This window comes from Caretta caretta, chromosome 1, assembly GCF_965140235.1.
Source record: "Caretta caretta isolate rCarCar2 chromosome 1, rCarCar1.hap1, whole genome shotgun sequence".
In the NCBI taxonomy this organism is placed as follows: Eukaryota; Metazoa; Chordata; order Testudines; family Cheloniidae; genus Caretta; species Caretta caretta.
The window spans coordinates 187,701,975-187,718,940 of NC_134206.1; the positions used below are offsets into that span (position 1 = coordinate 187,701,975).

At 44.8% G+C, this 16,966-nt stretch overlaps 1 protein-coding gene across 1 annotated transcript; it reads right to left on the reverse strand.

The window, feature by feature from the left end:
* Positions 1–434: 434 nt before the first annotated feature.
* Positions 435–16,273, reverse strand: GPA33 (glycoprotein A33). The gene is made up of 7 exons (XM_048835660.2): positions 15,969–16,273; positions 9,088–9,239; positions 8,303–8,510; positions 7,609–7,767; positions 3,091–3,204; positions 2,435–2,558; positions 435–1,679 (listed from the first exon to the last, which is right to left on the reverse strand). The coding sequence occupies exons 1-7, from the start codon at positions 16,009–16,011 to the stop codon at positions 1,541–1,543; spliced, it is 939 nt and encodes a 312-aa protein (XP_048691617.1). The 5' UTR covers positions 16,012–16,273; the 3' UTR covers positions 435–1,540.
* Between the last annotated feature and the right edge of the window lie 693 nt (positions 16,274–16,966).

Below are 16,966 nucleotides of genomic sequence, written 5' to 3' on the forward strand. Positions count from 1 at the left end.
TACAAAAATTAATATTGTAAAAGCCTTTTGGAAAATACGAGACTGTCACTTGTGTCATAAGCAGGAGACAGGAGAACAGTGACGGGGAAATGAAGAGCTATCTTTTTGGGACTTGCAAATGCCAGTTTGAGGGTAGTCCCTAACCTGCTGGTGGGAGAGGGAATGTGTGACAGTTTTGAGTATAGTATGGGACACTGATACTCTACGCTGAGTGCATTGATCTGTACTTTACTTCCTTCGAGCAGCACTAGAATAAAAATTAGAATATTTTTCTTCTAGCCTTCTCTGTGAAAAGATCCAACTGCCATGTTAACAATGAGGAGTCCGGTGGCACCTTAAAGACTAACCGATTTATTTGGGCATAAGCTTTCGTGGGTAAAAAACCCATATGCATCTGAAGAAGTGGGTTTTTTACCCACGAAAGCTTATGCCCAAATAAATCTGTTAGCCTTTAAGGTGCCACCGGGCTCCTCGTTGGTTTTGTGGATGCAGACTAACACGGCTACCCCTCTGATACTAACTGCCATGTTTTCTCCCTTCCCCTGATGACCACATGTGTGAAGGGAAGACGGTCCACTGTCTGCCCCTTCTGTTGCTGGGGTGGGGGAGTAAGTAGAGGATAGAGGACTCTGGGATGGGACATGAAAATGCACCGTTAGAATCCCTTTGGGAGGGAACAGGTCTCTTTTGTGCAGAGGCAAATGGAGTGAGGTGGTGAAGGATTGGCTGTTAGACCTCCCAGCTGCCAATTATGGATTAGAGTCCAGCTGCTGCAGACAATGCCTATACAGTACCAAAAAGCTTTGCAAGTACAAAAAGTAAGATCAAATGGTCAGTTCTGCTGTTTTTAGACATCCCATTAGTACCAATGCAATAGCTGTTCCCAGCGGAGGGTCCTGGCGATCAGCTGCAATCATGTTCTATATTTTTGTTACATATTTTTGATTATATACAAAAGCCCCGTTTAGTGAAAGCTTAAGAAGAAACCTGACATTTTCTAAACTAGCCTGCTTCTCAAAATCAAATTAAAGTTAAAACAATCCGATACTGGGTAATGCCACTGTGCCTGTGCCCGGTGGCCTAATACAGTGCATGCTATTGGCTGAAACTTGTGGCATTTACCAGAGTACCCAAGTTAACCAGTCTGCCCTTTCCCAGTGAGCCCCAATTAATGAAGCTGAAATCTTCCATGGATCTAATGACACAGAGTAATTTGCATTGAGGGGATTTACCCCTTGCTCCCCAAATAAACCTGACACGGCCCCGTCTGCAAAAAGGTGGGTTACGGTGGGTGAAGCAGGGGTTCTAGTGCTGGGAAATAAGTTTTGGTTCTACATAGTGTCTTATTTACTTATTTATTTAGAGTGGTGCCTACTGTGCATTAGGCATGCACTTCCCAGGAGGATTTAGAGAAATGGACTCCAGACCCTGGAAGCTCACAGTCTAAGCTACACCAGAGATCAGAGCAGTCGGGAGTAAACAGTGTTTCTTAAATCAGTCCCCTCTTCCTTGCCTTTCCTATTCTGGGAGTGACTATGCCTCAAATATCTAGCCGGGGTGTGTTGGTGGGTGGCATCTGTGGCCTGCCTCTTGTCCGATATTCCTCCTCCTCCTCCTCCATCTCTTCTTCAGCTGGTCCCCGAATCCTGACGGGCTCCTTCTCACTCTCTTCTGGCTCACTAAAACATTATCCAGAGATAGATAGAGATGTTAGCTGGTTTTAATTAACTTACATTCTGAATATTTTACACCGCTGGGACAGAGGTGGCTCCACAGGTCACCTGGGAATGTTCTCTGGACTTCAGTTTGAGAACCACTGGCCCACACTCCTTCTTGCTGGGGCTGGAGTAGCTGTGAACGGCCTTCTCCCATTTCCTACAGCACTTGTTTAGAGAGGCAAAGACTGGCGTATCTGTGAGCTCTCCACAGCACTCCCTACAGGAGCAGTGACCCTTTCCTCATTTTTGGATTGAAGAGTATGAGCGGCTAGGGTGACTCAGACCCCCAAGAACAGAAATTGCAGAGGCTGGGGAGAAATGAGGTAACGGATCTGAACTTCAGATACCCACAGGTGGTTCCTGATTGGTTCCCTGGGCTTGTTAGCTCAGTCCTGCACCCTGTATGGTGCTTAAGGGACATCATGCACCAACGATCACAAAGGAGCCCATAAGAGCAGACCCAGTATGGTAAAGGAGAACTAAGAGGCAAACTGCAGTGGCAAAGATGGGACTGCACAATGCCTTCTTCTCTCCTGGGTTAAGTCGTTCACCTTTGCAATCAATAAAACCTATGCATCATCAGCTAATTTTCCACCTCATTGTCTCTCTCCACCAGCCGTCGTGCATCGATGCTGCAGAGAGAAGATGAGAGCACATTCTACCTCTCACAGAGTCCCTCACATAGCCCACCTACTCTTCTGGGGAAAGGCACTCACGTCATCTCGTAGTCCGTGTCCTTGCTGCCCCGGCAGCAGCAGCAGTAGGCCAAAATCCCAATGACAATGATTGCAGCAACTACACCACCAATGACTCCAGCATAGAGGGCAATGTTCATGGATGCTATGGAGGGAAAGACCAAACACAGTCACAGCAGGGTTGACAAAACAAACCTGCATGCATTAAGAATGACTTCAAATCGGGTCAGATTCACACCCATCAGAGACCAAACCCCACCACCCTTCTGGGGGTCCCAGACACTTAATGGTGGATCTGGACATCCTTTTACTTGTAGCAACTGTTCTTGACTCTGCACTGAACCAATGGGTAGCAGGGACAGGTCCACGGGAGTGATTGATTCAACAGAGATGGAGACAGACCACACCCCCATACTCTGATCAAGTTCAGATCTTAACTTTGTGTCTCAGGCCCATATCTAATTAGATACAGCCTTAGTATTATTCGCTACTACAGACAAGTCTAAATGTGAGCACTTCAAGCAGGGCAGTGGAATTCGTTTTGGAGATATGAAACAGGGCTGTTCTTGGAGAGGTAGGGGTACACTCATCTTCAGTCCCTTGCCTACATTTAGTCTGTGAATACATTTCCCCCCTCCCCATTGCCCCACCCACCCAAGCAGCCAGTAGCATCTTACGAGGTACAATGGAGACTGTCATGTTGCAGAACTCCTGTCCAACGCTGTTAGTGGCAGTGCAAATGTAAAAGCCGGAGGTGTCTGCAGAGATGTTCTTCAGAGTTACCTGTTGTCCTGGTGCAAAATACAAACCCAAAATATAAAAGAATTTGTAGAGGATTAGGTCAAGGAAGGGACTGGGGAAAGGAGCCCTTCACATCTAAATTGCCCCTTCAAATCCCACCCAAGTTGGGAATGACCAAAAGTTGTTACAGTTTTTGACTGGTTTTATGACTTGTGTGAAATTAGTTTGGCCTCCACATGGTTCTTAGTGGGAAACATAAGGAAGGCTAAATAAAAACGTGCCTTTGGCTACTGGCAATACATTTAATGTTCAGCTGTTTTCAGCCCTGCAATTGTGGGTGGGGTTGTGGGCAAATGAATGTTCAGCAAAGGTTTGTCTTGCTCTTTTATACATGGCCAGCAGCCTTGTATGCTTTGTCACAAAAGTTATCACTGTCAGGAGGAGTATGGCAGCTGAGAGCAGCTGGCTCAGAGAAATGGCCGTTTGAAGAGCTAACACACTAGTCTTGTAACAGTTTTTCAACCCACCAGCTTTCAGGATGTCACAATGCCATAATTATTTGCCAGTAAAGGGAGCTAGTGGGGAACGATGGCCTGGTAGAGTAAGGCAAAGGTAGATCAGGCTGTATAAACAATCCGTGGGGAGAAATCATGTATTTGGCAGGGTGTGCTATGAGGCTGCACCTCTCCTCCCTTGAGCTAGTGGAGCTCAGTACTATGAATTAGAGCTTATCATTTCCTCTGTATAAACTTAGTTTTATTCAGGTTGTTTCCCTTTTTACACCTAAATGGCAACTCCGTTTTTTTCTCTGATGGTCCCTGTCAACCATCTGTTTTTAAAGTGAGCTTGGTAACTATATTTAGGCACATCATCTGGCACCACAGCTCTCTCACATACATGTTCTTTTCACAGAGCCATAGATTCTAGGGCCAGAAGGGACCATTTACTCTGATCTCCTGTGTAACACAGGCCAGAGAACTTCCCCAACATAATTCCTAGAGCAGATCTTACAGAAAAACATCCAGTCTTAATTTAAAAATTGTCAGTGATGAAGAATCCACCATGACCCTTGGTAAATTATTCCAATGGTTAATTATTCTAAGCGTTATGTTCAGACTGGAAATAAGATGTATTTTTGTCTAGCTTCAACTTCCAGCTTTTGGATCATGTTATATCTTTCTTTGCTAGACTGAAGAGCCCATTATTAAATATTTTTTCCCCATGTAGGTACTTACAGACTGTAACCAAGTCACCCCTTAACCTTCTCTTTGTTAAGCTAAATGGATAGACTCAAAGAGCTCAGGTTTCAGAGTAGCAGCCCTGTTAGTCTGTATTCACAAAAAGAAAAGGAGTACTTGTGGCCCCTTAAAGACTAACCAATTTATTTGAGCATAAGCTTTCGTGAGCTACAGCTCACTTCATCGGATGCATTCAGTGGAATTCAAAGAGCTCAATCACTATAAGGCATGTTTTCTAATCCTTTAATCATTCTCATGACTTGTCTCTGAACCCTTTCCAGTTTATCAACATCCCTCTTGAATTGAGGGCACCAGAATTGGACACAGTATTCCAGCAGCAGTCACACCAGTGGGAAATAGAGCAAAATAACCTCTCCACTCCTACCTGAGATTTGCTGTTTATGCATTTAAGGATCTCATTAGCCCTTTTGGCCCTAGCAGCATACTGGGAGCTCATGTTTAGCTGATTATCCACCACAAACCCCAAAGTTTTTTGAGTCCCTGCTTCCCAGGATAGAGTCCCTCATCCTGCAAGTCTGACTCACATTCTTTGTTCCTAAATGTATCTGTTTACAGTTAGCCATATTAAAATTCATATTGTTTGCTTGCACCCAGTTTACCAAATGATCCAGATCACTCTGAATTAGTGACCTGTCTTCTTCATTATTTACCTCTCCTGTCCAACTTTTGTGTCATCTCCAAACTTTATCAGTGATGACTTAGTTTTCTCCCGGGCCCTTTTCTCAGTGTCCCTGTCTAGGCTGTCATTTTTTTGGCATCACAATGTTTACAGCTTTCAACGCTATAGTGCAGTGCTGCTTTGTAACCCCCAAAATGAATAGAGTAGAGAATAAATGTCCTATGAGTAAGGCCCTTCATTTCCAGTTTTTACCAATCTTTTTTAACCTAAATATTTGTGGGTTTTACAAAATCCATTATTTGTTTTTTACCAAAAAAAATTTCACACAATTTTAAAAGTGCCAGAACTCCCTGGACTCAGCTTTCTGCTCTAAAAGGAGAGATCACTGCTTGCTTACCTGCCATTTCTCCTTCCAGAGAAGAGCCATAACCCAAGCACTAGTGTCAGAGCAGATAAAAATCTATTTTTTTTAACTTTTTTAAAAATGTATTTTTTTAATTTGGATTTTGTTTAAAAAGTTTTTTTTAAAGGCTACTTTTCTATTTAAAGAAAGAATTGTAGGAAAACATCTTAGCTTTTGAGATCAAGTTTTATAAATGTGGCACAGTAGATCATGTACTTTATTAAGAGCTTGTTTTGTTCAATAAAAATACATTTTATATGCAGTTGTGCATTTAAATAAATTCCAGTTTCAATCCTAATGCAGCTTGACACAAATCATAAACAAAAAGTTAATTAATAAATTACAGTGGAATATATCATTCACCATTTTCTAACATACTAAAATGTACAATTAATAAGAATCTGAGTTTTAGAACATAATTGTTTCTTGAAAGGTTCAGACAAACAAACCAGGAACAGAGAGTCAGGTTTACCCCAATATTTACCCGGAAAACTGAACTTAATTTTACTGCACTGATTTTACCTGTTTTTAATTTTTTGTAATAAACACTGATAAATTCCTGGGAAAATTTAAACATCTGTAAATAAATAGCCTGCCCTATGAGCCAAGTTGGAAAGATGTAGGGCAGATAAGAAAAACAGGAAGTGTCCCACCATTGTGAGAATGGATGGATTCCAAAGAAATTCCACATACCCTGCAGCATTACCCCAACACACACATTCCAGCAGCTCAGGGCTGCGGCTACCCTGACAGCCCTACTCCTTTTATAGCCTCCCAGCATCAGCCCTAAATCCCAGAGGGAGAAATTCCATCTGCACCCTTAATGGACAGCATTTCCCTGAAAATTAGTACCAAATGCAAGGAGACTAGAACAAACTCCTGCCCCTGGGGAGGAGAATAAGGCAGGCAGAAAAGTTCAGAGTGGTCTGATCTCTTTAAGAAAATACATTGTGGTAGCGAAGACAAAAGCTGCCATCTCTGAGGCAGGGGCACCACCCAGTGGCCAGTCAAGTGAACAAGAGATTTCATAAAAAGAAAAGGAGGACTTGTGGCACCTTAGAGACTAACCAATTTATTTGAGCATAAGCTTTCGTGAGTTACAGCTCACTTCATCGATTCTGCGAATACAGACTAACACGGCTATTACTCTGAAATCAAGAGATTTCATGTGGAGTTTCTCCTTGGTAGCTCAAGCAATTTTCAGAGAGTAAAATGTGAGTGCCCTACCTAGCTAGGATCATATTCAGCTCATCTGTTTACCCACACCATGGCACTGGATCTGAAACCACGACTGGCAGGTTGAAACACAGAACCACTCTACATTGTGGAGCTGGTCAAGAAACACACGGCAGCTTCTGGCAATAACGCCTGCCTGTTATACACTGCTATCTCTTGCTGATTGTCTGCATGTGAGAGACTACTGCACCCCCATCTCCTTTAGAGATATTCCTCCCTGCTCCCACTTCTCAGGAGCTTAATCACTCCTTTTGTTCTGACACTATTTTAAAATAAAGTGACTATCGTGCTAGTGACAGTTACTGTCCTGACAGCCTCCATCCCACCCGCTCTCAGCCCTGAGCTGGGCGGTTACCTCTCGGAGTGGAAAAGTTCGGCCTCCGTGGATGCATCCACTGAAGTGAGCTGTAGTTCACGAAAGCTTATGCTCAAATAAATTTGTTAGTCTCTAAGATGCCACAAGTACTCCTTTTCTTTTTGTGAATACAGACTAACACGGCTGCTACTCTGAAACATGGCCAGTTTGTTCCTTAGCCTCACTCCTGTAAGCATCAATAAGGGGGCTGATTAGTGTCAATTGTGGCAGGGTATAGACGGGTCCACTAAGAGAAATTGCCGTGGGCGGGGGGGACTGTGTGAAATACTTTGCTGGTTACAAATGGTTATTAGGAAATAATTACTTTGGTTTTTTTCAAAGCTCTCGGCTGGGCTTGAATCGGTGACCAAGAGGTGAAAGCATCACTGCCCGTCGCTGCTCCAGACAGCCGCCCAGATACTCACAGGTATGTCTCACCCTTGGAGGATAACCTTTTAAAGTCCTGTTTTTTTAAAGGACCTGCTCAGAAGGCCTAAAAGCACTGTGAATCCTCAATCCAAAATGTTTCTACTCCCAAACTGCAGCAAGTACCATGGCCTGGCCTCCTTGCATCTCACATACCTGACGCTGACACCAGTGGTCGGGGCTGGTTCAGTACGCTGAAGCTTTGCCAGGTATACTCAGGTTTTGGAGACCCCTGTTGAGAATTGCAGGTCAGGTTGATGGTCCGTCCGTATTCCGGTGTCCCTATGACTTTACACTCCGGCTTGGATGGAGCCACTAGAGGCAAAGAAGGGAGAATGGCCTAAGCAGATGCAGTGTGGCACAGTTATACAGAGAGGTCTGCTGAGATTTCTTTCTATACATCCCTGCAATCCATCTTCTGCAGCTGTGTTTTTTCCTCCCAGGCCGGAACTGGTCTCTCTTACACCATTTTCTTACAATAATTAGAACAAATTCTGGCCTCTCCCACTGCTTTGTTACCCTTTGTCCTTCCCTCCCACATCCACCCAAGTTCAGGAGTTAATCACAAGATGTTTGGACATATATGTTACTTCCCCTCCACCATCATCAAAGGATAACCTATCCTTGGTGTACAGCATAGTATAGTGATGTGCATGATGGGGATGGCGTATGCTTTCTTCTGAAGTATCTGGCATTGGCTCTCTCTCTTATTGCTGTGGAGTATTGGATCAGTGCTAACTGAGGGGGTAGAGTACTCCCACCAACATCACTTCCTGCTTGTTGCATAGTGCTGTCTGTCACTGAGCTGCGGCATTGGATCTGTACTATCTCAGGGTGTAGAGTGGCTTACCAAGGACCAAAAGATCTATCTCTGCAGAGGCATGGGGGAGATCTGCACGCACTTGGACAGTGCATCTGTAAGTTCCATTGTCTGCCATGGTCACCCCCTGGAGGGTGATGCTGACATCTGTGACCGCAGTGCCATGGAATTGCAGACGGCCTTCGTAACCCTGGCCATAGTGTGCAAAGCCATCAAAATACCTTGTGACAGCATCTTCCTGTAATAGAGAAGGAGACACCAAACAGCAAACTTATTTTCTGCTATGTGTGTCCTCAAGCTAACACTACAGACTGGCACATTCTAAGAGGAGCAGGAACTGGAAAGAAGCAGATGGCCTACCTTTCCCTAGTTTCCTAAAGATACCCTCATATCCTGTGCCCCAGAGGCCAAGGAGAATGCCTGGAGACTTTCATCCCCATATCCTGCAGGGGCCTCTTCACCCCTCCCTCCCCGTCAACATACTGGGGCAAAAAAGAGTCCCATAGTTCCCTGAAGGCCACTTAAATCCATCCCTCCCCCCCACCCCGAGGCTACAAAGATCCCTTCCTGCTCCTTCCCCACAATCCTTCAGCAGTCTGGGAGGACCATGGAGGCCCATTTGCTTGCCTGTGGTCACACAATGAGTGTCTGTGGCAGAGTCAGGATGACAACCAAGAACTCAACCCCTGGTCTCTTGACAAAAAGAGCCCAGAAGGCCTCTTCACCCTCCACCACAGATCAAAAAGAGGTCTGAGACCCTTTGCTATCTGCATTTTCGTCATCCCCAATATGCTCGCATGCATCTTGTGATTTACCAACGGAGATATTTTGCTCCAGGCAGCGAAGTCTGCGTTGCTGGTGGCAGCAGAGGTCTGGAATTCACATGGGAGGGTGGCGTTAGTTCCTTGTGCTACCTTTACTTCCTTGACACGTGTGTTCACTGTGAGTGCCTGGGCAGTCACCAGAACTAGAGAGAGAGACACAAAAAACAAACAAATATGGTCAATCTCCCTCATCAGAGAAATGCTTCTCTTGGTACTAAGGACGAGACCTGCACTCAACCAGGGTACATTGGGCCCTACCATGACTGGGTATCATATAAGTCTGCACTGTACCGTCTCTGTCTGCTTGAGAATGGGTAGAGTGTGTGTCTTCCTCTCTGTCCGCACAGCACGGAGCACACAGGCAACTGTCAATCAATATAATGAATCGTGCTCCAGAGGCTGGGTCTTATTTCTGCACCTTCTCTTCTGAAGAGTCCTTCTGTGGACAAGGTCTTCTCCCAAGCAGCAGTCCTCAATGACCTGACCCAAGTCCAAGTCTCCAAAGCTAGTACTACTGCAAAAACAAATCCCAGACCCACAAGTGGCTGTGCCATGGGGAAACTATCAGACAAAGGGAAAGTGGCTGGCTGGTGTTCTGGAGGAGCTGGTCCAGAGTTGCTGTTGTTTGGCTGCCTTACCTTTGCATTTCCGGACCTTGTCGTGTTTGCATTCCTTGTAAACTGAACCTTAGCCGTGAATTTGGGGGGTCTGTATGTTAGTTTTGGGGACAAAGACCATGTTCTTGTGATATTTCCCCCTCTGAAGTTACTGATAGCAACCTTAACTCCCCTTAAACCCAGCTTTGTGTCTGGGTTAATTCCCAGAGTGGGTTCCACATCATCAGTTTATCAGACCTCAGGCTCTCATTCCCCAGTGGTTGGTTTAGATAATCCCACAGGATTTCCCTGGAAATCCCAGGGGGTGGATCCCTAGGCGTACTATTTCCCCAGGGGTTAGTTCAATTAGCTGAAGTATGGATATCCCATGGTATAAGCAACTGGTTGTGCATTCCTTGGAGTTACCCAGTATGGAGAATCTGTGATAGGTAAGATGAGCAGTTTGAAGCTAGAGAATCTGCTCCAGGATATCAGAGCAGGAGCTTGATTTGCAGTCAGAGCTGTTTCCCCATGTCCTCCCTTCCCCTCAGTCCCCCACCAGACTCGACTTTCCCTGTTAGTGCAATGCTTAAACAAGCAGCAGTAATGTTCAATTGTGCTTATTGTAGGGAGGGGAGAGCAGGTTTGGGTAAATGAGAACCAGTCCAAGCCCTGACATGGAAACCCCTTTTCCAGGTGCAAAAAAAAAAAAAAAAAAAAGTCCTTATTCACATCCACCCACCACCACCTCCCCAGTCACTATAATCATGAACCTTAGCTCCCTTACAGAAGCACCAGCAGATCCCTACATGGGATATGGTGGTGGGGCTCAGCATCATCTTGACTGGGTCACACAGCTACTCCCTTTTACCCAGGGGCTGCTCTGGAGTGACTTCATGCTATGCTTACAGGGGAAGCCTCAGTGCATATCAGATCATTCCTTCTTCTCCTGAAAAAACCACAGGGAAAGATCTCATGTCCCCTGGGGTTACCAGACTCGTGACATGCACTATGATGCCCCGCACAGGGGAAACCCTTGAATAGTAGTGGGGGTCAGACACGAGAGAGGGAGTGCAGACCCAGCAACAGGCCAGCTGCCTGAGGAGATGGGTGGGGGAACAGTGGCCATCCTCCTGTACTGAAATACTTACTTCAGACTTTAATGGGGGTGGGGGGAAGGGTAGCTGAAGGTTGCAGAAGGGAGGGGCCTTTCCTGTGGTTTGGTGAAGCAGCCACATGATGGGTTTTTTGTAATGCTGTGTCTGCTGAGCTCAAAACCATGCCACTCTGGTCAAAACCGAGCTCTCTCCAGAGCACAATGCAGGGGTCTTGGATATGGAGGCCTCGTTCTGTTTTACACTCAGTTCTCCATGACCTTTGTGTCCCCAGGAAGCTGTGTTTTAAAACACCTGCTTTGTTCTGCATAGTTCTGGGTTGTTGTTTTTTTCATGGCACCGCTGAGTCATTAGAGGAGAGAAGGAATGAGATCGAAACCCGAATCTGACTACCTCACCTTAGCGTGCAGGAGGGGCAGAGGCACTCCCAGCATAGAGGCAGGCTCCCTTCAGGAACAGGATGAAAAGGGACAGTGCCAGAGGCTAGGGAAGGGATGTGCTGTCGCAGAGCATATGGGGAGGGGGGAGGATAGTGAAGAGCTGTGCCATCCCAAAGTGCCAGGGTGGTCACGTGGTGTGGGGGGAGGGGAGTTGGTGGTTGAGATGCAGTGCAGGAGAGCCAGCTCTGGGTCCTGTCTCAGACCATGACTACACTATGGGCTCTGCAACGGCACAGCTGCAATGCTACAGCTGTGCCACTATAGCACCATAGTGTAGATGCTTCCTACAGTGACAGAAGGGGTTTTTGCATCAATGTAGGTAATCCACATTGCTGAGTGGTGATAAACTAGGTCTTCCATCAGTTTAGCTCCATCCTCCCTGGGATTAGGTCAGATTAACTACAGCACGTAGGGGTGTGAATTTTTCACACCCCTCAGCAACATAGATAGGTTGATCTGTATTTTAAGTGCAGATTAGGGCTGAGTCACATCCCTGCTACTTATGTCAGACCTTCAGATTAGTACCATGAGTGAATTTAATGCATGGGATAGAGAGACGGCAAGGCAAATTTCTCCTTGTGATGAGCTGTATAGACTCCATCCAGGGGTTGGTGAGTAGAGGGTTAACACGTGCTCCCAAAGGTGAAGAAAGGCCACACCTGCCTGCCCTAAGTGCAGGGATGTCACGAGGAAAGTAAAGCCGGGACCCGTTATGATGAATTAGGTAAAGGCCTGCAGGATACATGGACATGGTGTGGATAGACAGGAATAGCTCATTTCCTCTCTGAGAGGCAGCAGCAATGGCAAAGTCTGGGAAAGCCCTGTCTAATGGACTCCGCCTTTGACTGTACATAGCTCTCCTCTTTGATTCAGCTCACACCCTCCTCTCTGTCACTCACTCCTGACAGACCTTCTTCTGAAGAAACCATCCCTCTAGACTCGGACCTTCCCTATGAAATGGCCTGTGTGACTGGAGTCCCAGTGTGTCCTCTCTCCCTAAGGCTCACTGCAGTGGAGAGTTTGACACTGGGTCACCCCTGCTTTGCAAGCACCTTCTCCTGCTGCCTGGCAGGCACCCCCCTACTCAGCACCTTCCGAACCAGCCTGACATATATTTACAAGAAGTGTAAGCATCCCTCCTCTCTGCTCCTGCTCTTCTCACTCCTTTCATCACCTCCCTAATAAAAGCAGAATAAATAGTGAGGAAAGGAGGGCTGATGGCTAGAGTAGAGAACAATCAGGACTCCCAGGCTCTGTCCCCTCTGTCACTGACTTCTTGTGCGAATTTGGGTAAGTCACTGAGCATTTCTATGCCTGTGTCGCCATCTGTAAAATGGGGGTGATGCTCCCTTCCCACACAGTGGGATTCATTTGTTCATAGCTTTGAAGTGCTCTGAGAGCCTCAGAAGGAAGGTGATCTAGTAGGGCAAAGTATTTTTATTATTACTTTATTGCAGCTACCACCCGCACGTTAGCTGCTATAGGGCACCTAAGATAACAGCACTGTGTACATGACGCCAGAGCTGGCTCTGCCCATCCTTTCCACCTTTCACCCCTCACACATACACACACAGAAAGCCATTGGCTTGCTTTGTGTGGGTAGGCAGAGTCCATCCCTCCTCTCCAGAAGCATGAGCAGTATCTTGACTCTCCCAGGAAGCACCTGCAGTACCCCCAATGGTTTCTGGTAGAACAGGTTATTCTTACTCCATTGTCACTCCTCAGAAACTGGTTCCACCCGGCTAGGGCTCACCAATAGATCATTAACCCAACCCACAGAGAGAGAGAGAGAGTGACAGCCCAACCCCATGCACTCACAGCTATTCCTCAGAGTCCAGCCAATGCCAAACCTCTCATTTACTGCAGGTTTTTATTCTTTTCAAAAACACTATCAGTTCAGAGTTGCAAAAGTGCCAAACCAAACCCCACACGTAGCAGAAGCAGCCAGTAATAGGAGAGCTGGATGTCACTGTGAAGGATTGTTCTAATTTGCCTGGCACTGCCATGCAAAGGGCTGATCTCTTTGGTGCCTTCTCACTTATTTCCTACATCTTTAGTCTGATTGTTTGACTGGCTCGTAATCCAGCTTTTCACTGGAGAATAAAAGACTCCCCACTACATATCCTTCTGGTTCTCTGAATCTCTGTTTAGTTACATCCAGTGATACCACTAACGGTGTTTCCTTCCCCCTCGAGTCACCAGCGCTTTCAATGGGGTAGTCTGTTCAGCAGTGGTGCAGGGCTGGGAGATGCTTTTTGTCACCAAACAGCTTAGCTAGTTAAAAACTGGTGGCATGTCCAAAATCAATTTTTTTGGAGGGGGAACTGAACCCCTTTTAAATCCAACTGAAGGGAGAAAGGCCTTAAAATCCAATCAAACTCAGGGGGGAAATAGCATATAATATTGATAAAGAGACATTGTCAACAGGCTTTAAACCCTAGATTTAGATTTTGTTCTGACATAGAAATGCTGTTTATCAATTTTTTAAAGAAATCACTGAAAAGACCTCTCCTCCCCTCCAAGGTACCCCCTTCTTCCCCCCGCCTGGCAGTACTGGGAATGCAGCAGAAATACCAGAAAGTAAAAGTGACTTGTTTACTTCTACTGACAACATTGAATTAATGGTAAATGGCATAGAAACAGAACAAAGGGTGAAAAACTAACTAAATTATAAAAGTTCTTTCTGTTTTAATCACCTCAGGTGTCATGAGTGACAGGGTTAAGAACATTTTTGCAAAGAAAATCTGAGTAGAAGGGTGACAATGTTCCTTTGTTTCCTTACTGAGCACTTGTCTAGCACTCCAGCCACTGTACATTTTTTTTTACTAACAACCCTTGGAAACATTCATGTAGACCCATCTACAAAAGTAACTCCCAGCCCAGCAGGAACAAAATTCCCTCCCTCCCCCCAACCGTCCATACCCCCCTGTGTGATGATCTCTTTCAAACATCTCACATCAAATGGAACTAACAAATAGGACAAAATGTGAAGCTACTCTAGCTGCATAAATCCAACCAAAGTTTACATAATTGCAAAGAAAACACTTCTCATATCACCTTGCAATAGAATGAGCTGGCAGATAAGAAATACACCTGTACCTCAGAACTCTATTCAGTGTAAATACACTATTTTCATACATGACAATTTCCTTGGGCTATCCCTCACCCCTGTCTGTATGCAGTATCCACCCATTATCTTTACTTAGATTGTCTATTATCTTTATTCAGATTGCAAACTCCCTGGGGCAGGAATTGTCTCTTTGTTATCTGTTTGTATAGTGAAGAGAGATGGAGGCACAGTGGAGCCTTGGCCTCTTAAGGGCTACTGCAGTACAAATAAATAATAAAAAATAAAGTGCCAGAGATGAGCCCATCTTGCAAAATTTGAACTGACGCTCCCAAAGTTTGGACCTAGCGTTTTCTTTAGAGACTGTCTATACTACTGTGCATGGGCCTGAGTCCTCTCTTGGTTCTGCTGCACCTTTCTTGGCTTCAACAACCTCTTCCAAAATCTCTCCCACTCCACTGTTTTAATAATGGTGTTAGAAGGTATGGCCTATACTCAGCCCAAATGGCCCTGTTTATTATTAGAGAGACAGGTGGGTGAAGCAATATCGTTATTGGACCAACTTCTCTTGGTGAAAGAAACTCATACACAGAGCTCTTCTTCGGGTCTGGCCTGAAGAAGACCCGAAGAAGAGTTCCGTGTAAGTTCAAAAACCTGTCTCTTTCACCAACAGAAGTTGGCCCAGTAAAAGATATTCCTTATCCACATTGTCTCTCTAATTTCCTGGGACCAAGAGGTCTACAACTACACTGCGAACAACCTGTTTATCATTTCACCCCTGGCAAAGGGTGCAAGGTGAGCCACTAAAGAGAGAGACAAAGTTCCTGCTCCAAACAGCTTTAGGTCTTTAGAATCACCCATGACAAATAGAAAGGGAATAGTCTGGGGTGGGGTAAAACAGGTTATATCAATAAGAGCAGCCAGTGATTCAGTCTGTGCCCACTTCTTGAGGAACACAGTTTTTGTAATTCCACTGTACAGTATTAAATACAAATTCCCATCTCTCAGACTTCCCGGAAGAAGTGAGATTTTTCAGAGGGGTTTAAGTAAGGCAGGGGTGGCATCTAGGTGAGTGGTAGAGAGTGTTCTATGCCTAGGCTGGCATGGAAAAAAGGCACAGAGATATTTGTGTGAGGAAACAAAGGCAGGTCAAGACTGGTGTCATTGGCAGGGGGCTATCCAGGGGGAAATGAGAAGGCAGAGGATCAGAGAGTTGGGCCAAGGCTCTTGGAGTTAAAAGCAAGGAAAGCAGTTTAATTTATAGATGTTGGCAGATCTGTACCTTGGGTTCGAAACATACAGTGTAGAGAGCAGAAGCTAAGGACTTTCCCCCTTTGAATTCTAGGGACAAAGGATATACAATATCTATGGAAATCATTTTAAATTGGTTTTAAAAATCTTTGCCACCATGATACAAAACTCCATTCTCTTTCTGTCCCTGAAATTGTAGAGAGACTTCTGGAGTTGCCTGTGAGTCTCAACACTGTAGTATGGAGGCATTATCACTGTACCTGCCAGATCATAAACAGGCTAAGATTTGTACTAAACAAAGGGCATTGACACACAGAAATGGCTGGGATATTTGCCTGTGTAACATTCACCTCTCTCCAGTCTCCACCCATTCCCTGTAGAACACAACCAAAACAGTACTCACCCACACTCAAAATGAACAGCTGAGATCCCTTCATAGCTCTCATGGTCTCTTCTTATCCTCCGTACAGAATATTTCCCTGTAGGATTGCTCGGTAGCTGAATTATTTTAATTAATGGGGTAAGGCAAACAGGGAAGCCTCACGGTTGTAGTTTGGACTCACTTCCCCAATCCTTTTTCACTTGCTCTTTCTCACTCTGCCCATCTTCCCCACCCCCTTCAGCTAGATTGACAAAATAATTCACTACTAGAGATAGAAATCTCTTGCTGTTCTCTGCCTGAGGGAAGCTGCTGTATGTTATGAACTTGTCCCACCCTCTCAGGTAAATAAACCACCTTTCCTGGTCTCTGCTGATTGATAGGTACACAAAGGAAATGAGGAGTTAATCCAAAGGGCCAGGTAAAAGTGCACACAAGAGAGCAGTAAGAGCTATCTGTACAGTGACAAATAACCATGGCAGATAAAAATGGATTAATTTTTAAAAAACCCTTTTTATTGTATTAATTTTTAATTTACATTAGACTTTTATTTAAATCAAATACTTTTCATTTAAATTAAATACATATTTATTTTCAAAAATAAATTATTTACATTTAAAATTATGGCAGATATGTTCAGGCCTAAATGTACTATACTCTATTAATTTCAATTATGTAAAAATAATATTCAAGTAGTACATACTTGCTGCTGAAATTTTAAAGAAAGTCTATTAATTTCAATTATGTAAAAATAATATTCAAGTAGTACATACTTGCTGCTGAAATTTTAAAGAAAGTCAAACCATTGAACTGGTGGAAATCACTGGCTAAGCACCTGGAACAAGACTTTGTTGAAGTGCTAAGCCAGCTTTTGACAGCAGTAGCCTCTTCTGCAGTTGCAGAGAGAATTTTTTTTTCTTCGTTTCAGTTTACTCAGCTAGTTCAGTTCAGTTATTAGTCTATTCAAAGTTAAGCTACCAGTTGGAAGCTGAACAAGCTGGGAAGTTTTTTTACTCTTCTAA

Excerpts from the sequence above, each read along its gene's own strand:
- GPA33 (XM_048835660.2), bottom strand. The coding sequence starts at position 16,011 with ATGAGAGCTATGAAGGGATCTCAGCTGTTCATTTTGAGTGTGG. Across the intron at positions 9,240-15,968 it reads GCTGTTCATTTTGAGTGTGG|TTCTGGTGACTGCCCAGGCA; the intron begins GTGAGTACTGTT and ends CTCTCTCTCTAG. Across the intron at positions 7,768-8,302 it reads GATAGATCTTTTGGTCCTTG|TGGCTCCATCCAAGCCGGAG; the intron begins GTAAGCCACTCT and ends CTTTGCCTCTAG.